Raw genomic sequence first — 27,801 nt, forward strand, 5'->3', positions numbered from 1 at the left:
AGGCATACAAAGTTGAGGTCACAAATAGTCTGTCCTTTTTTGGGTTTGACATCTCTCTGACTGCTTTCTGTTGTTACTAATTCAGAGATGGGGAAGTGTTTTCCTCTGAATCAATACCATATCCTTGTAAAATATCCTTTCCATAATAATGTACTTTTGTTCTTTAAAAGTAGAGAAGATGAAGGGGCAGCTAGGTGCTGCAGTGGATAGAGCACCAGCCCTGGAGTCTGGAGTACCTGAGTTCAAATCCAGCCTCAGACACTTAATAATTACCTAGCTGTGTGGCCTTGGGCAAGCCACTTAACTCCATTGCCTAGCAAAAACTTAAAAAAAAAAAGTAGAGAAGATGAATTCGTAACTATAGAATTCATTTCCAGTAGATCATTTGTGAACCTTTAGAAGAAGCAGCAGCAATTCTATTAGACACATGATAATGAGAGACACTGTGCTTTTATGGGGAACAAGTCTTGTTAGAATATCATTTCTTTTTTGATAGACTTTCTTGGTGGGTAGATCATGAGAATGTAGTAGATATAACTAATGTAACTTCATTTCAACAAAGCAGATTGTAAAGTCTCATGATATCCTAATTTAAAAAGGTGATATTAGATTGGATGATAGTACAGTTTGACAATTATTTTTTTATTGACTGAGAAAACATATCTAAAGTTTTATATGTTTGAATCAGCCTCAACTGACTGGAATTCAAGTCATATGGACTTTAGTTAAAAGAAGTGAGAAAGTAGAGTGTAAAAGGATTTCAAATGTTTGAGGGACTGAGTACATGAGAAGGATTAGATTTACCTTATGAGATTCCAAAGTACAGAATTAGGAATAATAGACTAGTTGATTTTTTGGATAAGTATCAAGTAGAAAAAGTGCATTGCCTACCCCTAGATATCTTTGAGGAAAGCCCATCACTTCAGATGATTTGTGTCTGATAGGCGATAGACCATTGAAAAAAGTTTTTAAGACGCCTTTGAGGCTGCTTTGACTCCCATGAATCTTACTATAGAAGCAAGGAGGGGCACATTCTTGATCACCTGCAGTATTGACTTTTTTTTTTTAGGTTTTTGCAAGGCAAACGGGGTTAAGTGGCTTGCCCAAGGCCCCACAACTAGGTAATTATTAAGTGTCTGAGACTGGATTTGAACCCAGGTACTCCTGACTCCAGGGCGGGTGCTTTATCCACTATGCCACCTAGCCGCCCCTGAGTATTGACTCTTGAGAAAAGATTTTTAACTAAATATTAATGATTTCTGATTTTTGTGAGATACTGCATCATTGTATAAAATATAAAAAAAACACATTTCATTTCAAAATAATTTATTTTAGAGAAACTGGACATACCTAAATCAGTTCAATCATGTACACATCTCAGACATTATTTCTTTCCTTAATTAAGAAAAATAATGATCCAGTTCATATTTCTACTTGATTAGCTTAATGGAGAAATCAGAATTTTTAGTGGGCCTATATGTTTGGGTATTTAAATTTCTTTTCAGACATCAATAAATAAATCCTCTAATCTATTGTAATTTTTTTCCTATCAAGTTTGTCATTTCAGTTCAATGAAATTTACTGGTAACAAAATTTCATTGAACTGAAATGACAAACTTGATAGGAAAAAAAAGTTGTATATAATTTCATTTTCTGATGTATATGTTATGTTCCTGTAGCTGCCAAGTGAACTTCGATTATTCTTTAAAAATTATGAGGTAGAGTATGTAGAATTCTCACTTTGCAAGTAGAATTCTCACTTTGCAAAAATATTTATCAGTTTTTCTTAAAATGTAGGATTGTGTTTTTCACAAAAAAAAGATCTTGTTAATAAAAGTTATTAACAAGAAAGTGGGCTTTTTTGGAAAGACTTTATTTATTTTGAATTTTACAATTTTTCCCCCAATCTTGCACCCCCCCCCCCCCCATTCCCACAGAAGACAGTCTGTTAGTCTTCACATTGTTTCTATGGTATGCATTCATCTAAGTTGGATGTGATGAGAGAGAAATCATATCCTTAAGGAAGAAACATAAAGTACAAGAGATAGCAAAATTACATAATAAGATAATTTTTTTTTTATATTAAAGGTAATAGTCTTGGGTCTTTGTTCAAACTCCACAATTCTTTCTCTGGATACAGATGGTATTCTCTATTGCAGATACCCCAATATTGTGCCTGATTGTTGCACTGATGGAATGAACACGTCCATCAAGGTTGACCATCACCCTCATGTTGCTGTTAGGGTGTACAGTGTTCTTAATAGTTCTGCTCATTTCATTCAGCATCAGTTTATGCAAATCCTTCCAGGCTTCCTGAATTCCCATCCCTCCTGGTTTCTATTAGAACAATAGTGTTCCATGTTATACATATATCACAGTTTGTTAAACCATTCCCCAATTGAAGGACATTTACTTGATTTCCAATTCTTTGCCACCACAAACAGGGCTGTTATGAATGTTTTTGTACTATGAATATTTTTGTTCAAGTGATATTTTTACCATTTTTCATAATCTCTTTAGGGTATAGACCCAGTAGTGGTATTGCTGGATCAAAGGGTATGAACATTTTTGTTGCCCTTTGGGCATGATTCCAAAGTTCTCTCCAGAAAGGCTGAATGAATTCACAGCTCCACCAACAATATATTAGTGTCCTACATATCCCATATCCATTCCAATGTTGCTCATTGCCCTTTCTGGTCATTTTGGCCAGTCTGAGAGATGCTTTAATTTACATTTCTCTAATAATTAGTGATTTAGAGCAGTTTTTTTATATGACTATGGATTGCTTTGATTTCCTCATCTGTAAATTGCCTTTGCATATCCTTTGACCATTTGTCAATTGGGGAATGGCTTGTCTTTTTAAAAATTTGACTCAGTTCTCTGTATATTTTAGAAATGAGTCTGTTGTCAGAACTAATAGTTGTAAAAATTGTTTCCCAATTTACTATATTTCTTTTGATCTTGGTTATAGTGGTTTTGTCTGTGTAAAGCTTTTTAATTTAATGTAGTCATAATTGTCTACAAGAAAGTATTTTTAGGATAATAATTTTTTGCTGTATTTTCACAATGAATTTAAGAATAGTTATTTACTATCTGCCAGACCCTGTGATATTAGGTTAATTGATGTTGACATTCACAGTTCTCTATTTAATAATTGTTTACATTTATATAACTTTTTTGTTTGCCCCAAACCTCATTTGATCTCCAAATTTTGTGATTTGTACAAATAAGGAAACTGAGGTTTCCAGAAGTTTTGATTGATCACTATAACCTGGAATATACTTTAGAAACAACATATCCATACCAAGAGGAAAATGTCTTGGAATTACAATAAACAACAAATTATTTGGATAATTTGCAAAAATATTTGATATGCCACCTATAATTGATTCCGGTGATATGTATGTTTTATTCAATACAAATCATTATATTATTTGTCAAAAAAACAGCATCTAGTATGGAAATGTTTTAACATATTATTCTTAAATAAATGATTTGATATAAAAACTCTCTCTCTTATAGTTCATAAATACTAAAAAATTCTCAGTCTTCTCTAGCCATTCTAACCAAAACTTTAATAAGTAGACATTGCATTAAAAAATGACACAATCCAGCAGTTATTTGGTAAGGCTAGCATAATCATAAATTTACCATCCATGCTTTTTCCAAAAATACTAACCCATATTGTTCTCCCCGGACCTGTTGCCGAGATGACTAATCCAACTGCTGAGGTCTCCCTTTATGTGTTTGATGGAACACTTGGCTTGCTAGGCTACAGCTGTGTGTTTATGTGCAGTGCACACCTGCAGGGGCCTGAAAAATAGCTGTAGTATGCCGAGGATACACAATTACCCTGGCAGTGCTGCAAATCAGGAAGTTTCTGTTTTGAAGTCCATATGTGTGTGTGTTTGAGATGCCAGCTGGTATATTTAGGTTGCATTGCACAGATGTGAAACTGCCAACTGATTTTATACCAAATAAAGTCTAATCTTTTTATATATACTTGGTGTCAAGAATTATGAAGTGATACATAAGAATGTTCTCACGACTTAGCCCTTTAAAAATAAAAGCTTATGCTAAAAAAATTATGAACTCATGATACGGTTAAACAAGAAAGATAGCACAGAAGCCATTTCTTCAGTAGTATGCTAATGTGTAATAAAGATTTTATTGATAGGTTATTATTGCATGTAAGTAATGATAAAGCTTTGATTTATTGAATGGATTAATGATACATATCTTTTTTTGTTGGCTCAATTCAGTTAGCTTTAGGTTGAATATAATTTATGGGTTCAGAACCATGAAAGCTGCATTTATATAGTTAGATAACTTTAAAGTTTTGTTCATACTATTTTTAAAATGCATTTAATTTTTAACAGGTCTAAAGTTTTCAGAATAAAGCATGTGCCCATACTGTATATTTTAGCGATGCTCTTGCAAATTTGTTCTAGAAATTCATGACATTATATTTAAAAAAAGAATTTTCCCTAAATATACGGGTGTCAAGATTATCACTATTATATAACAATGTTTTGAGATGAATTTAAAGAATGTTCTGCTTCTTATTATTTTGTGTGTCTCTCTCGATATTTCTTTCAAATGAGATAATTTATGAATTGAAATAAGACATTGGGGGCCAGGAATTGAATTAAACTTACATAGAAGATTGATTGTAGACACAATAACTTTTCAAATTTCTTTTTTTGCATTTTTTAGCTATAGTTTCTGCTTTTGGTGGTGATTGTTTGGGTTACACTACTATCCCCTTAGATAGTGTCTGATTTAGTCAATTTTTGTTGTTAAGAAATTGTAGTGTGATCTCACTAATGACAGCTTACTTTTTTTTGTAGAATAAAGAAGTGCCATATCTTTTAAGGACATTTTTCAATGAAAATTAACATTTTATTCTGTTTGATATAATTACACACAAAGAGAAATTTTTAGTCATATATATGTTATTGCCATTTTTTATTAAATTATATTTATCATCTTTTATTTAACTTATTAATCTCTTTGCTTTTGAGGTGATTTATACAAATGTAGAAGTATGGGGGAAAGTGACCAGTTGTTTATCAGAACTAATGCTATATTCTTGGTTAGGCAGCTTCTGAATATGCTTTCAGAGTAATGCAATTTTTTCCCCCATTCAATCTGTACATTTGAGTAATGCTAAAATATGTGAAAATGTATTAATGTATCTTTTTAATGTTTTGGTTATTTCTATAGAATCCTAGTCTTAATATAAATGTGTCTAAGTTATTAGTGATGATTATTGTTATTTGAAATGGTACATATATAAATATGAAAATTAGATATACATTAAATATGATTTCATCTGTGTCTGGAATGGGAAAAACATACCCTGTCCCCAGAACACAGTATATCTAATCTCTCCCTGGTCTGTGACAGTTCTCTGAAGATTTAAAGTGTCTTGCCTATGATCCTACATCTTGTGTCAGTTTTAATTTGAACACTGCTTCTCGTTATGTGTTATATTCTTTCAGAGATGGATTATATTCTTTCAGAGTAGTATTTATGAACTGCATTATAATGTTACAGAAGTGGTTTTCTGGCCTAACTGTCCTCACTAATTCTACCTCATTTTAAAAGAAATGTTGAATCACCAAGACCTTGTATTATCCAATGTTTTTCATCCCCAAATCACAAATTTATAAATTATGTGAGGAGGTAAAATGATCACATATAAAACACCTAAAAAACCTTCTCTTTATAGCTGATATGAGTGATTTCATAAGTAATTCTGCTAAATCACCTTGTTGAAAACAAATTGACAGAGAAATTCAGAGAAGCTGATAGAGTTCCAATAATTATGTGCAATGGGGGAGGGTGGAAAGCATGTTGATTTGGTAAAGGAAAAAACCCTCCCTTTGTGAGGTGGAATAGGAAATCTGAATTCTTAGTGTAAGTTCATTCCTCACCTTTTCCCCAAAAAAAACTTTTGAAGAAAAGACTAAACTTCGAATTATAGTTCCTAGTGGATATTCTCTTTTATTATTCTCATGAGTGATTATATTCCATCACTTTCTTGATTCTTTAGTGCCAGGGCCGACCTTCTTCTAGGAAGGTATCACTTCAAACACTGCTGCCGCCACTGCAGGTTGCAAACACATGATTGAAGGCTTCTAGTGCTCAGCTCATGCCCAGATGGCTTTCAATAACTATAGCCAGTAATTTCTTCAAATTGCTCAGTTTATCAGCAGCACATGTCATCAATCCTGAAGTGGTTGCTCAAGTCAAACTGCAGAATCTTGAGCTTACAGCCGCAGCTGCAAACAGGTGAACAGGCAGAAAGTAATTTGTGCAGCTTGGTGGCTGTCAGACGAAAGACAGACAATCTGTGTTTAAAACAGATTGCAGACCCAGCTTGGGCCAGACAAAAGAGATTTCTCCAACTGCAAATAATTCCAAGGTTAACATATTTTCCTTTCTGCCATTAGGTGATTTGTTAAAATTGGAAACAATGAACATTATAAATCTACACAGAAACTAGAGACAAGATGAAAGAGAAAGGCAGATCACTAAATAGGTTTACATCCTCCTCTCCAAAGAGGTACAACTGGCATTCATATAAACTGCTTTCTCACAAATTTACCCAAGTAATAAAATAATTCTTTGAAACTCACAGGAATAGTTGTGCCCTTATGTGAACATGTCCTCAAACTGCTATGATATTTAAAAGGTAGTGATATTAAAAAAAACCACACTGACTTGAATGGTAGAAATGATTATAGTAAACATTTTCGCTTTAAAAAGTTAAGGAACAGTAATGCACTTCCCAGGTCAGTAAGCTAAACTTGCATTTATTTTTACTTTTGAAATTTTGAATACTACTTTTTTTGCCAAAATTGTTTCTGCAGATAAACATTTTTCCTTATCTCTGTATAGATCTGCTTTAAAAAGAAACTTGTATTAGACATGTTACAAGTTTCAATACTAAATAATGTGGAATGTGTACAGAAATTTTTGTGCAGAAAAGATTTCCCAGAGCTAGTACAATTAAACAGATTATCCTTTTGTTTTTGTTGTTGCTGTTGTTTTTTTTCATTGTCTTTAGAACATGATCCTATGAAACAAACCATCTTTTAGAAAAGTATAATCCAAAGATTAAGGCTGTGAAATATCTCATCCAAAAAGCTGTGAACTGAAAAAAATTGTCAGAATAATCTGAATTAGCATGATATATCAGCCAGTATTAGATCATGTAAGTACTTTATCAGAAAATTAAACAGGAAAAAAAAAGTCACTTTACGTTACCTTGGTGAAGACTAATGGAAGACTAACGAAGTAGTGAGATCTGTTGAAATTTATATAGCACATGAGAAAGAAAAGTATTGGATTTTTTGTGTTCATATCGACTAAAAGTAAGTCTCATGATTTGGAGGTAACATAAGTACTTGAGTGAGAAATCTTTATTTGGCATCAATATTTGGCAGATTTTTTTTAGTTCTTTATGATAGAGTAAATTTAAAATTTTAATGATAGAATAAATTTTAAAACTTTATGGATGTTGTTTCTTTGCTTTGCCATATTTGACTTTTTAATAATGTTATAAACACCCTCATTTCCCACCCTCCTTTATATGTCCAGAGGCTCATCTTTCTTTCAGTCCTAGTCTAGTCTCCTTTGAGTAGTAGAATCTTGAAAGGGACAGAGGAAATACTTCTACTGCTATTAATTTATGCCCATCTTTGGGCTGAAAATGGCTGGGAGGAAATAAAAGGGTTAATCTTTTTTTTTTTTTTTGCAAGGCAGTGGGTTTAAGTGGCTTGCCCACAGCTACATAGCTAGGTAATTTTCAAGGGTCTGAGGTCGAATTTGAACTCAGGTACTCCTGACTCCAGGTCTGGTGCTCTAATCCACTGTGCCACCTAGTTGCCCCTCTTTGATTACAGTTTTACCACCTTTATGCTCATAGCTCATATCTTTTAAGATTAATTGTTTAAGATTGCTTAAGATTAAAAACAAATATTCTTTTCATGTCATCCCTTTGAATTATCTCAAATGACAACTCTATTTTATATATGAGGAAATTGAATCTTTGGGATATGTTATTTTTCTTCTTGTCATCTAGCCTAGTATTACGAAATTTAGATATTTGCATTTTGTGCCCTTTCTGCTGTGCCTACTTCTTAAATATTGACCCAATTTGAGTTGGGAACTTCACTTGTAATGCCTTTTATCTAGAGATGTCTGTGTTTTAATTTTACTTTTGCTGCTTTTTATTCTTCTGATATTTCAGTATTTGATGGCTGCTCATCTGAGGAAGCTTTGCAGTGTGTTTTCTTTTCTAAAAATCATCTTTCTCTAACTATATTTAAAATTTCTTGATGTTACACTCTATGCCTCTGTATCCTGTGAGATCTACCTTGTACAATATATGGATTCAGTAAATATTTATTGAATGAATACTGCTGGCAGACAGCTTCTCTCATGCCTGTTGGTCTTGTATGTCATAGAGGGAGAGTTCAGTTTGGTAGGCTACTACCAAGGGGCAGTATGGAACTGTTGCCTCTTACTTTTTATCTTTTAAATATGTTATGACTGTAAAAATAAGCATAGTAATATAGCTAAGAATATTTCTAGTATCTTTCCTTACCTGTTCCCCTTTATTCTTCCCCTCTATGTGTTTTTTCTTCCTAGTACAGTACAGCAATACTTATTTAATAAATATTTTTGACTTAAACTAACCACAATAAGATCATTTCCATTCATTCTTATTATAGCCGTTAAGATAATGATCAGAATATTTATGTACAAAGAAGGACTTAAAAGTGTATTTTAAGACCACCTTAAAGCACAATCTATTCTCATTCTCTTATGAGTCTTCAAGAGCCAAAATTATCTCAGTTTTGTTTCCCAGGGCAGTCACAATAATTTTAACATCATGTTGCTCAGAAGTATGTTCTTTGTTGAGGTAGCCTGTGAGATAGCCTCCTGGATGGAGTGTACAAAATGTGTTTGACCACTAACTACAAATTTTATTATTCCTCTGAAAAAAAAAAGACAGTAATGTGTTTTTTGTTTGTTTGTTTGTTTTTGCAAGGCAATGGGTTTAAATAGTTAACCAAGGTTACACAGCTAGGTAATTGTTAAGTGTATGGACAGATTTGAACTCAGGTCCTCCTGACTCCACGGCCGGTGCTCTGTCATACTGCGCCACCTAGCTGCCCCACTAAGGTGTCTTTTACCAGAGCTAGTACAATATACATAGTTAATATGTTAATATGCATACTTATATTGTGTATATTTATTACAAAGGTAAGATTAGCACCTAAAATATTGTTTTAATTTGACTTGTTGACTTTATTTGGGGGAAGAGGAAGAAGCACTCAGGCGGGTTGCTGTTTGCAATTCAAATTGCTGATCAGAGAGTCTTTATATGCATTGGTAATGTGCTGTACAATATAAGCTGAAATATATTCCACAAGGGAGGAAAATGGAATAGGTTACATACGCTGTTCCTGAGTGCAATGAATATAAAACTCCATTACTCACTGTAGGCAGGTGCTTTTTATAGTAGGCTTTAAAGAAATATAAAACTGCTGGTGAAATGATTGGTTTGTACAGATACCACTTAGCTTCCAGTGCTTTGACCAGATAAAGAGGCTAAAAATATTCCTGCAAACACTTCTTTAATGATTCAGGGATTAAAGGTTAATATCCTCCTGGTGTAAGAAACTGTCAATCTAGACACAGTACAGTATATGAAAATTGCTAGTAACTTGGTAGTGAGATACATTATGCTTAAAGAAGGAAACAAGGTTCCTTTTATATTTTCTTTTGTGTACTAATATGTGATTCTGTTTATCACTTATTTACACTGCATATATAAATTTTAATATTACTTTGAAACACTTAAAATTTTGTTTTGTTATAGCTCCTGTTTTTAGTGGGCACAGAGAATTTTATTAATTTCTTTAATCTTTCTTATTTTTTCAAGATAAACCTTTTGGGTTATTAGCATAATTGATTATGGAAAATAATGAAATAGAAAGCATCTGACCCATCCAAAGAATGTTTATATGTGTTTTTTGCCACCATATTTAATATTACCAACCTTTTCTTTTCTGTTGATCCCCTGTAGCTAGTATAAACTTGGACTGGTGATTTCCAAAAATAATTTTCAGAAATACTCAGTACAAGAGAAATAAAAGAGCAAAGTTTTAAGAATTAATTTAAGTTCTTTCAGTTTTGTATTAAGCCTATACTGATTTTTTTAAGGTCTTGAACACACGAGCTAGTAGTTATTTTCATAGCTGCATCGGGTACCATGCAGTGATCTGGAAAACTTGATTTTCTCCAGGGTATTTGAATATTTTGAAAAGGGTGTAGATACCCTTCATGAAGTAGACACTTTGTACTCCCCCCCCCCGGTATCAACAAAATAGTTATTTAATTTTTATATTCAACATGCCTATTTTATTAAGTAGTGCTACTCTAAGAAAAGTGAACTATTATTATGATTATCACAAACAAAAAAAAACCATTTGGGTGTTTTATTGGATGCGGTGAGGAGAAGAGAAATTTGTCTGTTGATTAATCTGAGAGGGTTTCCTGGAGTAGATATGATTTGTTTTATATAGTTTAAGAGTTATTTGTATTTGGGAGAGGTAGAGGTAATCATTCCTGCATTTGATTCTAGGATAGGAGTTTAATGAAGAGACTAAAAAATATTTTGTAGGTAGGATTGAAATAAAAGGAGGAGAGTCATCTTTGTGCTTCTGAAAGACAAGACCTTTTCACTGCTGTATAGATTAATTCATGAGGGCCATCTCCAGTTGTCTTGAACCATATCTGACTACTGAAGATAGCTGTGGTGGAGAAAGGCTAGGTGCTTTGCACAACATGAATGGGGGTGGGGAGGGTTGCAGATGAAAATTTACTTGCTTGTCATGGCATCACCTGGTGTCTTGGTTATTTTGAGAACAATGGAGAAACAACAAGGTTAATTCATATATTTATTATGGGAGAGGGTAGGAATTGAACATGAATTTCATTGTTGTTAGGAACTCCTGGATGAGGAAATCTACCAATGCAGTATAGTTATATCTCTAAAATTTACAGTCTGAGAGAGTTGCATCGAACACTGTGAGTCTAAAAAAAATGCATGTCTCTTCCCCCTTTTTAAGTTTATCACTCCTCTTTCAGCAATGTCATGTTAGATCTTCATTCTTTTGGACATGTATCTTTCAAAGTTTTGCCATAAATTTTTTTTTATCACTGTTTAAATAGTTCTCAGTTCATAAAGTTCATAAAGTCTTTCCAGTGTCCTCTAAAATTGTTCATTTATAATTTTTTATGTTACATTATTCTTCTGTTTTATTTATATTATCACAGTTTGGTTAGCCATACCCCAATAGGTCAACTTTCCTTTGGTTTTTCAAGTGTTGGCTACCTTGAAAAAAGTTACTCTAAAAATTTTTTTTTTAAATTTCTTTACATCTCTTTTTTCTTAAATATCTTTGGGGTATGTTTGGGAGTTAAAAAGCTGGGTCAAGGGGAATACACACTTTGGTAACTTCCTGGGCATAGTTCCAAATTGTCTAAGGGTGACTAAGCCAATTCAAAGCTTTCACTAAATACTTGTTTTCCTTCAGCCCTTCCTAAATTTTTCTTTTACACTTTTGTCATCTTTGCAAGTCTCATGTTTCAAATGGATACTCAGAGTTGCTTTAACTTGCATTTCTTTAATTATTAGAGGTTTAGAGTGGTAGTGTTAATTTCAAATTGTGTGACCTACATATTAGCAATGATTATTTCACCAAATAGCTGAGATTGTCAGTATTTATGCAAAACGTGATTGTTTTTGTAGGAATACTGAAATTTATGTGAATTTAGTGTAAATACTTTGTAACTTTGATCAAGTTATTATTTCATTTACTTCAAAGTTTTCTCTTCAGAAATACTAAAGGTTCATTCTAGAAACTCTGCTATGCTATTTCATCCATTTTAAAAAATAATAATAATAAGTATTGTTTCAATATTTTGTTTTTTCACCCAGTTCTTTAGAATTTTATTTTGTCATTATGTTCCTTTTTTAAAGATAATTTATTGAATTGAATGGAATTATATTATGACTTTTATATGATGTGTGGGTAGTTCTGATTTTCTTCATTTTCTTTGAAGCCATCTTTATGTTTCAATATATTGTCAGTTTTTGTAAAGGTGCCAGATAAAGCTTTTCCAAATTTATTCAGCCTGCCTCAAAGCTTCCATTGATCTCCCTCCTTGTTACCTTATATCTCACTGAAAAAATTGAGGCCATTTACTGGGAGTGCTTTCTTCTCCCCTTCTTACACCATAGTAGTCAGATACCATCTTCCAGTATCTCTTCTTTTACCTCTGTCTTTGTGATATCTTCTTCACCAGGCTGCTGCAACAGTTTTCATTATTTTCCCACGTCACTTTTGTCTTCTCAATTTTTCTTCTCCCTCTTTTATTTGATTTTTAAAATCTTTTTTTTTTGAGCTCTTCCATGGTCTCAGACCAATTCATATTTTTCTTGGAGTCTTTGAATGCAGAAATTTTGACTCTGTTATCTTCTCCTGAGTGTTTAATTTGATCTTCCTTATAAAGATAGAAATTGTCTATGGTTAGATTTTTTTTCTTCTGATGTTTGCTCATTTCCCCAGCCTATGACTTGATTTTAACTCTTAGGGAAAATAGGGCTCTGCTTCCAGGGTGGAAGACACACTGTCCCAAACATTTGGTGTTTTTTGCAAGTTTTCAATTCTTCCAAAGTCTTAAGATCTAAGGAGAGGTTATAACTCCACTCCTGACCTTTGCCCTGGAACTGTGAGGAGGATCCCTCCTTCTCTATGCCAGTAAGTTCTGTGGTGATTCTGTTCTTCTTGCTAGGACTGGGGCCCAGACTACGACCCAAATCTGAGTATGGGCAAAGCAATAGAGTCCCATCTCACTGATAGCAGAGAACCTTGTAATCTCCTTCTGACCCTTTAACTATCTGTGGCCTGAGAGCTCTGGAAGCTGCTGCCTCTGTTGTTTCAGTGACTCCTGAGGCCTGCTCCTGGTCTTCTGGGGTCCTGGCTGTGATGCTGAGGCTTTTGCTGGATTGTGCTTCAGTCTCACCCTAGTACAACAGACTTTCTCTGCTGACCTTCCAAGTTGTCCTTGGGCAATGTATGGGCTGATAGATCTGGAAACTGTCACTGTTGTCACTGACCCAGGTGCCCCACAGTCTCTTGGATGGTTGGAGCTGGTTCTTCCCTAATGGCCAGCACCGCTCTACAGGAGACTCTTCCCCTGGATTTTCCAAGTTGCCTTGGACTGGAAAATTGTTTCACTCAAGTCTTTGTGTGGGTTCTGCCAATCTAAAAATCTGTAAAGAGTCATTATTTAGAGGTATTTGGAGTGGTCTGGTGGAAAGCTCAGGAAAGTCCCTGCCTTTATTTCACCATCTTGGTTCTGCCCCCAACCATGACCTCTTCATTTCTATCTCACATGAAGATGTGATACTTCTCCATTCCATCCTTTCTTCTAAGTTGACCTTTCTGTTCTCTCACTACTCATTAGTCTCTTCTGGTCTACTTAACTGCTTTCTTGCTACCTACATGCCTGCACATGTCTACCATTTCTTTCTCCGACCTTCTCTTAGACCCCATTGAAAGGACAAGAAAAAACAAAATAATTTTTTTTTAAACAAGGCGATGGGGTTAAGTGGCTTGCCCAAGGCCCCACAGCTAGGTAATTATTAAGTATCTGAGGCCGGATTTGAACTCAGGTACTCCTGACTCCAAGACTGGTGCTCTATCCTCTGCGCCACCTAGCCGCCTCTGCCACCTAGCTGCTCCATGTTGCTGTTGTTCATTCGAGTCTCACTCTTCATGACTCCTTTTAGAGTTGTCTTTGCAAAGATATGGAATGCTTTGCCATTTTCTCTATCATATTTTACAGATGAGGAAATTGAGGCAAACAGGGTTAAAGTGACCTTACTAGGAACACAAAGTTAGCAGATGTTAAGGGTTGGATTTGAGCTAACATCTTCCTGATTCCAGATCTGGTGCTCTCTTCACTGCATCACCTAGATTCCTCTTTATACATGTACATCAAGCAAAAATAACCCACCGCCACCACCACCAAATCCCATTTTTGTTGTGTCGAAACAAAACAGAAAAAATCCATTGCTATCACTTCTTTATGAAATGTCAACGTAAGTCGTTTGAAAGTCATGGTTGTTCATTGAATCAGTCAGATTTCCTAAATATTTCAAAGTAGTTTATTTTTACTTTGTTGTTCATACACACATATACACATATGCATGCATACACACATAAAATTATATATAGGAATATACAGCATATATATGTAAATGTATGTGTGTATAAGTATACATATGTATATTCCACCATGTTCACACATAAAACTTATTTAACTGTTCTCCAATCGATGGACACACTCTCACTTCCTAATTCTTATCAAAAAAAGCTGTTATAAATATTTTTGTATATATGGATCCTCTTCTTTCTTTGATCTCTTTGATGTGTAGTTCTTGTAGTGGTTTCTGTCCTTTAAACTATATTCACAGTAAGAAACTTCCAAGTAAATGATATGCCAGTAAATAGTTTTACTAGTAGCGAATTATCTGTTTTTCTACTGTCCTTTCACCATTTATCATGTCCTTTTTTTAAAAAAAATCATCTTTGCCATTCAAGAGATATAAATTCACAGTTATTTTAATTTGTAATTATTACAGATTTTTGCATTATTTTGGATAGCTTGAGTTTCTTCCTTTGAAAACTGCATATTCACATATTTTTGACTATCAATTGGGAATTGAATGTTATTCTTAAAATTTTTAATCAATCCTCCTGTATCTTAAAATGAGACCTTTATCTATAAAACTTGCTGCAAAAGAACTCCTTTTACATGCTGCTCTTCTTCTTTCTTTCTTTCTTTTTTATAAGGCAAATGGGGTTAAGTGGCTTGCCCAGGGCCACACAGCTAGGTAATTATTAAGTGTCTGAGACTGTATTTGAACCCAGGTAGTCCTGACTCCAAGGCCAGTGCTTTATCCACTATGCCACCTAGCTGCTCCCTACCTGCTGCTCTTCTAATTTTAGCTACATTAGTTTTGTTGGTGCTAAATTGTTTTAATTTTATATAATCAGAATTGTCCATGTTATTTTCTATGATTCTCTCTCTCTTGTTTGGTTATGAACTTTTCCTTTATCCTTATATTTAACAGGTAATTCTTCCTTGCTTCTCTAATTTATATGATGTCTCCATTCATGTTTAACTCATATTATGTCCATTTGGAGATTATTTTGATATAATATTATATTGAGATATTAGTCTAGATGTAATTTCTGCCTAACTACTTTCCAGTTTTACAAATAGTTCCTCAAATTTTTGTATTTCCCCATTCCCTCAATTTCTTTTTCTTTTCTTATTACTGTAGCTAATATTTCTAACATAATGCAAGGGTTTGCTTTATTCCTGATTTTATGGAAAGGTTTTTAGTTAAATTCCATTACAAATAATGTTCCTATTTGTTTTTTTGTAGATGATGTTGTTCAGTTGTTTTCATATGTCCAACTTCAAGACCCCATTTGAATTTTTCTTGGCAAAGATATCAGAAGGGTTTGTAATTTTTTTTGTCTAACACATTTTACAGATGAGGAACTGAGGCAAACAGAGTTAAAAGATTCTCCCAGGGTCATACAACCAGTAAGTTTCTGGGGACAGATAGAAACTAAGAAAGATGAATCTTCTTGACTCCAAGGCTAGTTCTTTTATCTACTCTGCCACCTACTTGCCCTTTTTGATAGACACTTCTTCTGAGATTAAGGAAAGTTCCATTTATTTCTGTGCTTTCTAATTACCTTTAAGAGAAATGGGTACCTTGTCAGAAGAATTTTCTGTATCTGTGGATATAATTATATGATTTTTATTTTTTGTATTAATAGTTATTTATATTTATATCTTTATACTTCTACTAATATTGAAGCAACCCTACTTTTCTGTTATTAATACAACCTGGTCATAGAGTATACTTTCTGATATGTTCCTGAAATTTCTTTGCTAATCTTGCATCAGTTTTTTTTTTCATTCTTTGTTTTGACTCTTCCTTGTTTAGGTATGAAGTCTTTATGTTATAGAAAGAATTTGGTAATATCACTCTAATCCTAACTTCCTTAGGAATTACTTGTTTGTTAAATGATGGAATCCTTATTTAAATCCATGTTGTCCTGGAGTTTTTTTCTTTGTGAGTCCATTTGCTTGTGTAATTTCTTTCTTTCTTTCTTTTTTTGTTTCCTTTTCTTTTTTGACATTGGGTTATTGAGTTCTTTCTTTTTTTTTTGTTAATTTGGGACATTATCTATTTTGCAAGTATTTGTCTTGTCAAATTTATTACATATAATTAGTTGAAATGTTTCCTAATAATTTCCTTTTTCCTTCTTTCCTTCCTGAATCACTTTTTTCACTTTTGATATAGTTATTTGGCTTTCCTGATTGAAATCATTACCGCTCATCATTTCTTATAGCACAGATAGTCTTCCATTGTAATCATATATAGCTTGCTTGTTAAGCTATTTTCCAATTGATGGGCATACCCTCAATTTCCAATTTTTTTGACATCATGAAAAAAATTACTTTAATATTTATGTATATTTAGATCCTATTCTTTGGTCTTTGTTTTTTTGGGGGCGGTTATTGTCTTGGTATTACTGGGTTAAAGGATATGCATATTTTTATTTTTTGTTTGTTTGTTTTGCAAGGCAATGGGGTCAAGTGACTTGCTCAATGTCACACACTAGGTAATTATTAAGTGTCTGAGGTCAAATTTGAACTCAGGTCCTCCTGACTCCAGGGCTGCTGCTCTATCTACTGTGCCACCCAGTTGCCCTGATAGGCACATTTTTATGGCCCTTTGGGAATTATTTTAAAATGTTCTCCAAAATAACTAGTTAACACCTCTACCAGCAGTGCATTAGTGCCTATTTTTCCATGTTATCTCTAGCTTTTTCCTTTTTCTTTTCTTTTATGTTAGGCAATCTGATGGGCATAAAGTGGTACCTCAGAATTTTAATTTGTATTTTTCCATTGATTAGTGATTTTATACTCATTTTTCATATGACTATTGATAGCTTTCATTTCTTCTTTTAAAAACTAACTGCTTCTTAATATTAAGAAGGCATTATTAGCTCTAAGGACATGTCAGGAAGGGCTTCTTTTTTATTTTTAAAAGGTTTTTTTGAAAGGCAATGGGGTTAAGTGGCTTGCCCAAGGCCACACAGCTAGGTAATTATTAACTGTCTGAGTCCAGATTTGAACTCAGGCACTCCTGAGTCCAGGACCGGTGCTCTATCCTCTGTGCCACTTAGCCGCCCCTGAAGGGCTTCTTTTCAAAGAAGAGTTTTTAACTAGGCCTTGAAGGATCCTGGGAAGCTCCAAGCCAGAGATCAGGAAGGAGAGCATTCCAACTATGAGAGATAGCCAGTGGAAAATGCCTGGAGTATAGTGACAGTGTTAGTGGCTTGTATGAGGAATGACAAGGGGAACAGTATTATTGGATCAGAGAGTACATTTTGTTGCTGAGGGAGGGTATAGGGGAAAGCATAACATGTAAGATTTGAAAGTTTGAAGGGTGGCAGATTGTGAATGCCTTTAAATGCAACACAGAGAATTGTTTTCATCGATCCTGGAAATGATATAACCAATGCAGTGTATTAACTTGAGGGAGATGGAGTGTGGCATGTGCTTTAGGAAGATCAATTTGACAAAAGAAAGATAGATTGCAGATTGGACAGATGAATCAGTGAGACAAAACAGGAGGCTATTATAATTGTCCAGGTGCAAGGTGATAGCAGTCTTTACTTGGGAGAAAAAAAGCAAGATAGAAAATAGGAAGGAAGTTATGAAGTAAAATTAATAGACCTTGACAGTGAATTGTATATGAGACTGGGGTTTAGGAGAGATGTTATTGCAAGATAGGTAGATCTGAAAATTATCACCATAGAGATCACAACTGAAATCATGGGATCTGATTGGATCATCAAGTATATAGAGAGAAAAGAACAGGGCCCTGGACAGTCTTGATGACCTTTTTGGACTTCCATCAAAGCATTCTGAAAGAGGTATATCTTTATAACTCATTTTCAATGTTATACATTCCTAATCATTTCTTGACTCTATTAGTGCAATAACTTCCTAATTATTTCTGCCCACTCTAATTTATTTTCACCCTGTTAGTTACAAAGTGATTTTTAACTAAAATATAGATCTAAAAATGTCACCCCCTTTGTAAATCCAGTTTACTCAGTAAACTAAAGTTTCTTTCTTTTATCTCTTAGATCAACTATTAACTTCTTTTTCTTGACATTTAAAATTCTTAACAACTTGTCCCCATCTCACCTTTCAAGTTGTACAAAATTAATTTGTGGATTAAAGCAGTTTTTCATAATTTTTTTTCTTCTTTCTTCATTCCCCTTTCCCTTCTCTTCCCTCCATTTTATTGGAATGAAGAGTAATACCTTCAAAATTTGAGTTAGGGCTTATTTAAAAATTGAATTACTTCTAAATAATGCATTATTGTGGATCCACATTTATAGTGCCTAGTCTGGTAAGCATTTGTACCTTAGTTGTCAGATGTTATTTCACCAACCTTTCAAAATAATACTCTTGCATAATTAAATATAAAAAAAAATTTGCAGAATATAATTTTCTGAATTCTCATTTCATTATTCCTCCCATGCAATGAAAGAATTGTCATGTTACGGACAGGTTGCTTATTAACTTTCACTTTTGAAAATCAAATTCATAAAAAAATCATATTATTTTTTTAAATAATAATAATCGATTCATGTCTTTTAAAAATATATTTATGATGTCAGGAAATAGAATCAGGCCCATGGAGCTGCCCAGTAGCTGCTCCCAGAGTGCTTAGCCCATGGAAGGTAAGAGGATGGGGGGAGACTGTCATGATCTCTCCTCTATTCTTGGCTTAGGACTCTGATGCTTTGTTCATATTCAGACCCTGGTTGTAGTCTGGGCCCCCATAGTGGAGCAGGGACCCTCCAGGTGAGCTTGTGATCATCTACAGACCATAGCACAGGCCAAGAGAGCAGTCAGAACTTCTCATAAGACCCTGAAGGAACTGATGTCCTTACATGGGTGTCCCAATAATACTCAAAAGCTTAGGAAGGGGGCAGCTAGGTGGCATAGTGGATAAAGCACTGGCCTTGGAGTCAGGAGTACCTGGGTTCAAATCTGGTCTCAGACACAATAATTACCTAGCTGTGTGGCCTTGGGCAAGCCACTTAACCCCATTTGCCTTGCAAAAAAACCTAAAAAAAACCCTAAAAAAAACGCTTGGGAGGCACCCCAAAACCAGGGCAGAGGCTGGACAAATAATAAACAGGAAAAAAAGGAACCTGACCATAGACAATTACTTTGTTCCCATGGGGGATCCAAGTGCACACTCAGAAGATGAGAAAGTCCAAGCTTTTATATTCAAAACCTCCAAGAAAAATAGGAGTTGGGCTCAGGCTATTTCTGAGCTCAAAAAAGTTTTTGAAAATCAAGTGAGGGAAAAATTGGGAAGAGAAATGAGAGAGATGCTGAAAAAAACATGAAAACCAAGTCAGTAGCTTGGTGATGGAGATCCAAAAAAATGCTGAAGAAAATATGTTAAAAACCAATTTATGTCAAATGGAAAAAGCAGTCTATTAAGTTAATGAGGAGAAGAATACCTTAAAAAGCAGAATTTACCAGATGGAAAAGAAGAATGGAGCTAAAGCAAGTTGATGACTTTGTGAGGTACCAAGAAACAATAATACAATACCAAAAGAATGAAAAAGTAGAAGAAAATGTGAAATATTTCATTGAAAAAAACAACTGATCTGGAAAAAAACAGATCCAGAAGAGAAAATTTAAAAATTATTGGGCTACCTGAAAGTCATGATCAGGAATAGAGCCTTAACCTCCTTTAAAAAGAATTTCTTCAGAAATATTGCACTGATATCTTAGAAGAGGTTAAAAATAGAAATTGAAAGTATCCACCAATCTCCTATAAGAGATTAAAAAAAAACCAGGAATATTATAGCCAAGTTCCAAAACCCCCAAATCAAAGACAAAATACTACAAGCAACCAGAATGAAACAATTGAAACATCGTGGATCCACAGTCAGGATTACACAGGACTTAGAAGCATCCACAATAAGGGCTTGTAGGACTTTGAATATAATATTCTGGAAGGCAAATGAGCTTGGAATTCAACTGAGAATCAACTACCCAGCGAAACTGAACATCCTCTTCCAGGGGAAAAGATGAACTTTAAATGAAATAGGGGAATTTCAGATGTTCCTGTTGGAAATGGATAAAGCTGAACACAAAGTTTGTTCTTCAGGTACATGACTTAGGTGAGGCATAGAGAGGGAGGGTACACCAGAAGGGTAAATTATGAGGGATTTAAAGATAATGAACTGCATGTATTCTTGCATGGAAAGATGATACTGATAATACTCATATGAACCTTCTCATTTATTAGAGCAGTTAGAAGGAGCATATATAGACAAGGCATGGGAGAGAAATGATTAAAGGTTTAATATATTGTAAAATGGAGTCAATGGGTGAAAAAGAAATGTACTAGGAGTAAGAGAGATAGAATAGGCTAAGATATTTCATGTAAAAGAGTCAAGAAATAGCTTTTGCAATGGTCTGGAAGAGGGGAAGGTGAGGGGGGGGATGAGGGAGCCTTCATTCCCATCAGAAATGACTCTGAAAAGAAACAACACACATACTTAATAAGATATAGAAATCTAGAAGAAAAAAGATAGAAAGGGGATGGGAGAAAGGGAACAGGGAAGGGGAGAGGGGAGATGTAGGTGATAGAGGAGAGGGTAGATCTTGGGAGAAGATAATCAGATATAACACATTTTCTTTTTTACTTTTTGCAAGTGGGATTGGGTGCCCTGTCCAGGACCAAGGGACTGGTGGGTCTCTGGGATGCTGGCTTGGGGTGTCTTGGCCCCAGGGCTGGTGTTCTGTCTGCTGTGCCACTTGGTTGCCCCACAGCACATTTTTGAAGAGGGACAGAATGAAAGGAGAGAGAAAATATAATAGATGGTAGTGGGAAGGAATGGTTGGAGGGAATTTAAAATCAGCAACAGCAACTGTGGAAAAATATGGACCTTCTCTGATGGACTTATGATAAAGAATGTGATCCACTCACAAACTGAGCTGATGGTATCTGACATAGACTAAAGCACATTCTTTTTTCTCTTTCTTTCACTTTATTTCTTGTGAGGTTTTTATTTTTTCTGGGAGGAGGATAGATTATGTTTATTCTTACAATACTATTTTAGTAATGTATAAATAAATAGAAATCAAAATTAAAAACAAATAAATATTGACCAAAAATATTCATGTGCATATGGATGAAAATAAATGCATAAATTTTTAAAATATTTTTGCGATCTGTGATAAAGTTTTGAATATTGGTCTGGGAAATAATGATAAGACACATCATTATTGCCACTCAGAAATCTGGTTCTAAAAACTAGATAGATTACTGAGGCATGTTAAATGCTTATTTCTAATATAAAGGCATATTTTCTGATTCTACTCGAATATGAGGTTGTATGTAAGAAAAATAATTGTCTCATGAAGTGCTCAAGTGTAAGAATTTGACTGGAAAAATCCCTTTTCAGCAGTATTATTATCAAATATTATCCTTCCTCTGTGGTAGTATTAGGTGATCCAAACCTGTGTTTCAATGTTGTTGACTGGTTGCTTACCTTTACTTTAAGGTATTCCTCAAGCCTGGTTCTGTTCCATACCTAAATGATCATACGTTAAGTGTCTTTCCACCATCCATATATTTTCATTTTATATGTTCATGAATTAAGTAATTCATTTATCTGATTATAATATTTTGTTATTCCACCTTTGCCTGTTCCTTACAAACCAAAGTCTGTTCATTGTTCTCACTGTGATTACCCTCATTTTTTTATTAGACCATTATTTCTGCATTGGCTACTCTCTCCTACCTTCCCTAGTGTGACCCCTTGGTGAATCAGTTCAGTTTCTTTATTTTATTTTATTTTATTTTATTTTTTAATTTTTTTTTAGGCTTTTGCAAGGCAAATGGGGTCAAGTGGCTTGCCCAAGGCCACACAGCTAGGTAATTATTAAGTGTCTGAGACCGAATTTGAACCCAGGTACTCTTGACTCCAAGGCTGGTGCTTTATCCACTACGCCACCTAGCCACCCCAGTTCAGTTTCTTTATCTCTTCTCTGGTCTTATTCTGCCAAACCTCAGCCTTTCATGACTTCCACTCGCCCTGTGCCTTTGCATCTCTTTAGGTCTAACTGAATGAAGCTGGAGAAAATCATGAAACTGTGCTGAGGGTCCACTGCAGATTCATATATAATCTCAACTGGGCTCTCCCTATAGCAAAACAATTCTTTTATACTTCCTAAAGTATTCCCATCACCACAAAAAAATATCCTTCTGAGTTCTCCTATAAAGTAACACTCAGTTCTTTAGTATATCCATTTAATATAACCTACTATTCCTTGTCATTTCAGTCACATGCGGAGATGTCATACCCTTGATCTTGCCATCACCCACCAAAACACCATTTCCATATTCACAAATTTTGAAATTCCCTCATCTGTTTTCATTTTGCATCTTCCTTTGCCCTGCAACCCTAAAATCTCTTCTTACTCCTTATTAAACATGTGCAGTCGTCTTCAAGAGATTAGACAGAATTCTTTGGATAGTCTAGGGAGGGTCTAAAGCACTGGCAGCGCTTTCCTTTCTTCTCTACCTTGACTATTTGATGAACCAGTTTAATTTTACACTGCCTTCTTCCCTTGAGTACCTTCCTCCCTATCTTTCATATTACTTTACCAAGCTTCATCCTTAAATTATGCCCATCATTCACTGTAGTTATTCCTATAGAGCCGAAGAAAGCTGCCAAGTACATTAATTAATTTCAAATGTGTACTCCATTGCACAGTCCTTTGATACCTCCCCAATGGATCCATTATCTCACTCACTACAGAAATTTTTCCAAACCTTCCATGACTTCTTATCACTCTTCCCTTTCAACTGGAACTTGCTTCATTTCATTGAAAAAATTAAGGCTCCTTTTTATCTCCACTTCATTCACATCAGATACCTTTCCATTCTATCCCTTCCTTTTGCTACATCTTACCTCCTTGACAAGGCAAAAGCTTCAAATTGCACAAGTGATTCCCTTCTCCCTTGTCTTCTCAGTATCCTTTCTTCTCTATGATCTTTCTCTTGATTCTCCTCCGACAGGTCTGATTACTCCTTCTAAGTCTGTGCTGGACCTTTCTCCATGGCATACCTTCTGATTATGGGTTTTCTCTGATATCTTGGAATGTCTTTTGTTTCCTTTTATAGCAGGAATTCCAAACCTGGACGTATTTAACTATAATTGGTTTCCTTTTTAATCATATATATATATATATATATATATATATATATATATATATATATATTTGATTTTACACATTTTAAAACTTTTTCCCCAGAGGGTCTTGAATACATTCCCAAATGGATCCATGACCCTAAAATATTAAAAATTCATGCTTTAGTCAGTTGTACCAGTGACTGTATCAGTGCCCATGGGGCTAGTTATCTTCTCTATTCATATACTTCTTAGATCTGTTTATTTAGCTCAAATTTTTGCCCTGAATTTCAGTCTCTCAATATCAGCTGCTTTTTGGAAATTTTGGATTATTTTTTAAAATTATTTATTTAAGGCAATGGGGTTAAGTGACTTGCTCAAAGTCACACAAGTAGGCAATTATTATGTGTTAAGGCCAGATTTGAACTCAGTTACTCCTGACTCCAGGGATGGTGCTCTATCCACTGTGCCACCTAGCTGTCCCTGCTTATTGGACATTTTGAACTGTGTTTTGAAGTATCCTATCCTCAAATTCATCATATCCAAACAGATTTGGTTTTCCCTTTGAAGTTTCCTTTGATTGTTGTTATAATAGCTCTAGTTGTCCTTTACTTTTTCCTCTCACTCATTCTGTATATTCATTTTATTGCCAAATCTTGCATTTCCACCTCCACAGCATCCTCTTTTCTCCATTTACAGACCTTCTATCCAAGTATAGATTTTTATTATCACTTTATTCCTGGAGTATTACAGTGGCCTTCTGGTTTATTCTTCTTACCTCCCATCTTTCTCCACTTTTGTCAATTTTTCACTCAACTCTCAAAGTTATCTTTTTTTTTTAAGGTTTTTGCAAGGCAAATGGGGTTAAGTGGCTTGCCCAAGGACACACAGCTAGGTAATTATCAATCAAAGTTATATTTCGAAAGCTCAAGATTCTATTGTTTCTTACCCATCCCCCACTCTATCCTTAGTGTCATTCCTATTACCTTCATGATCAAACCCTTTGTTTGGATTTTAAAATTCTTTCCAATCTGATTTATTTGCAGATTTCCAATTTTATTTTTCTCCACATACTCAATAACATTGATAAGGGCTTTTTTTACTGTTTTTTCTTTTGTTTTCTTTTATTTTTTGCTTAAGGTATATACCTTTTTATAGCTAGAATGCTCTTGCTTCTTACATCTACTTCCTGGTTTCATGACTCAGGCAAACCCCATCTATTGCAATTAACCTTTTCTCTGTCTCCCTTAACATTCTCATCTTCTCTCTCAAATTACTTCCCATTTATTTACTTAATCTTGAATAAACAGACTTGTTTGTATGTTCGTACTCTCTCCTCAGAATGTGAATTCCTTGAGAGTAAAACCATAATTTTTAGATATCCCCAAAGCCTTGTAAAGTACTTGTCTTAAATAAATGCTAGTTCACTGACTTACAAATAAATATAAATATTGCATAGTATCTGTCAATCTCAAGTACATATCCATGTACATTGTATCCATATTTGTGTGATTCCTTTAAAAATTTTCAGTGAAATTTTGAGCTAGCTGTATTTCTTAATGTTTTCTTTATTAGAGTACAAATATTTCCACTCCCCTCTTTTTTCTATCTAATATTTTTAGTTGGTAACTTTATCATTTTCCTAATGTCTTCTTTCCTATTAAGTATCAACATGAGAGATTGACAACTAGTTACACGAGATTATCTTCACTTTTTACTTCTCTTTCTCTTCCTTTTGCCTTCTTTTTTTTCCTACTGAAAATTAATATAAGATAGAAGGGAAATCCACAACTCTTTGTCATTGACATCTCTGTCTTCTCTTAGAATAGGCTATTCTCTTTATCTATTATTTTATTTTGTAGTTATTTAAAAAACTGTTTGCTTTAATTCCCTTATTTTTTTTTAGTTTACTTTTTGCAAGGCAATGGGGTTAAATGACTTGCCCAAGGTCACACAGCTAGGTAATTATTAAGTGTCCCAAATTCTCTTATTCTTTTAGAAATTTGCCCCCAAACAAATTCTGACAAGTTGCTATTTCAGGAACAAAAATTTATATTAAATATATATGAATAAATGTGTTATTAAAATAGGACCTTAAATACTTTTGACATTAGACTGAATCAAAAATTACATAAGAGTAAGTATTTTGTAAGTCTGTCTTTGCAGGTTTGCCAAGTGGTTTTAACTTTGACCTCCAAGGACACCTCTGCTATTTAATTTTATTTCTGAGCTTCTTATTAGGAAAGATTGTTAAAAAGCACTCTCCTGTGCCAAATAGTTTGATAATTACCTAATATATTTTAAGATATGGACTGGCATGAAACCCCACTAAACCAAAGACAGAGATATTTCCAAGTGCTGGTAGAAATCACGATAAATGATCATAAATGAAGACAATTAAATTTGTATGCTAAAATGCTTTTAGATATGCCCCAGTTCCAGCTTTTAAATCTTTAATGGAATAAAAAGCCTTTGAGACAATAATTTGGAAGCTTCCATGTGCACAGAAGTCATCTGCTGAAGACAATGGGAAAGATGAATGGGTCTCTATCCTGTTATATATCAAACTTTACAAATTTCTCTTCATCTCTATTGAGTTTGATATTTGCATATTGTAGATGGCATTTGGGTATTTAAGCAATCAATTTATGGTAAAGGGAAGTTGAATGTTTAATTTTGTCTTTTTCCATACTCTTCAGGCCATGCTGAAGATTTATATTTGTATCGTAGATGTAAAGTCCTGAAAAAAATAGAAAATATATCATAAATTCACGTAATCACTGTTTCAGATTTATTTATGCAGTTGCTCATTTTGAATTAAGTAAGATATAATTAAGATAGATAATTGCTAGAAAGAGTGCCAGAGTAAGTGGGTTCAAAGTTTGACTCTGCCATCAATTTGATATATATAAGACACTAGACAAGTCGTTGAGCCTTTCTGGTTTTTAATTCTTGTCTGAAAAAGTAAGTAGTTGGACTAGATGATCACTGCAGTCTCTTCCATCTATAAATCTATGATCTTATTATCTGATAAAAAAAGAAACATGGGCTCAACAAATGACAGGAAAGGGAAGTGATCTTTAATATATACAGTTGTGACCAGTAATTAAATGTGTATTTAGTGACTCTCATAGTCATTCACAAGAATCTGGCACATATATATCTGACTCACATGAGAAATGAGGAGAAAAGAAAGGGAGCTGTAAACTGGCATATTTATTCATACTAAAATGTAGATGGTTACATGTATAAAATAGATTTTTCAATAGGTCCTTTCCTCTTATCCCTCAACCTTAATCCTATCCAGAATCTGAGACCTGTTTCAAATCCTATCGAGGTTTTCTCTCCTAAAGGTTTTGCTACCTTTCTTCAAATCCTATAATACTTCTAATTTGCAGGCTTCTTAAGTATAAGTATCCATATCCCATAGAATGTCAGCTTTTTGAGAGAAGGGACTATATTGTATTCATCTTTACAGCTCAAGTTTAGGATAGTGGCAGGATATAATAGGCACTTAATAAATATTTCATTGAATTGGAAGTTAAGCCTTTAAAAAAATAATCCCCCACTTAGCACATACTTGGCATTCAATAAATACTTATTGGTTGGTGGGTTGAAATATAATCTTTTTTACATTTATTAAGGAAGCATATATAACTACTTTAGTTATTCACCTTTAGATTATTTACTATTCAAAATTTCTGCTTTGTCATCCTTTCACATCCTTCAGACTGCTGTCAAGGAGTCTGCCTATTGGTTTGGAAAAAGAATTTTACTCAAAATCTAAATGAAATTGATTAGGAAAATCAAATTCCATAGTATATAATAAATATCAAAACCATACATTTTTTTAAATTATCTATTTCTAAATAACTTGATTTTCTATATAATCTTGGTAGTTGATTGTAGGAATGTAGTATTACAGATTATATATTTTAAAATTGCATACTCTCACATCCTAAACATCAAACTACTAAACAAAGAAGAAATATTATAAGAAAATCGGAGGTAGATAATTAAAGCATAATTAAATTTAAATGCCTTGGTAAAGGAATATAAAAATTATTTAAATTCAACCAGCTAGTACATTTGCAGTTTTCTTTTATTAGGTGTGAAATCTAAGAATCCCTTGCCAACTCTTGAGGGCTCAATCCAGAATGTTGAATTGAAGTACTGCAGCACATCATTGGTCAAATGTGCCTCTGGGACCGTGGGATCAATAAAAATTTGTGCCAAAGCCCCAGGTATGTGCAGCTGGACCATGTAAAACTTTATTGCCTGTATAGGAGAATTGGCCTTGCTTTTTACAAGGAGCGTTACTGAAACAAGAATTTACTCATTGTTCCTATGAATCAGAGGGTTTTTAAATTTATATTTT

General features: G+C 34.1%; 1 protein-coding gene across 11 annotated transcripts in view; it reads left to right on the forward strand.

The window, feature by feature from the left end:
* VPS13B (vacuolar protein sorting 13 homolog B) overlaps positions 1-27,801 on the forward strand; it is a 1,326,809-nt gene that overhangs the window by 248,751 nt on the left and 1,050,257 nt on the right. For all 11 annotated transcript variants that reach the window (XM_074200569.1, XM_074200570.1, XM_074200573.1 and 8 more), the window contains exon 17: positions 27,533-27,667. In XM_074200569.1, the coding sequence (XP_074056670.1) occupies positions 27,533-27,667 (135 nt within the window). The remainder of the gene's footprint in view (positions 1-27,532; positions 27,668-27,801) is intronic.

This window comes from Macrotis lagotis, chromosome X (genome assembly GCF_037893015.1).
Source record: "Macrotis lagotis isolate mMagLag1 chromosome X, bilby.v1.9.chrom.fasta, whole genome shotgun sequence".
NCBI classification, from domain to species: Eukaryota; Metazoa; Chordata; class Mammalia; order Peramelemorphia; family Peramelidae; genus Macrotis; species Macrotis lagotis.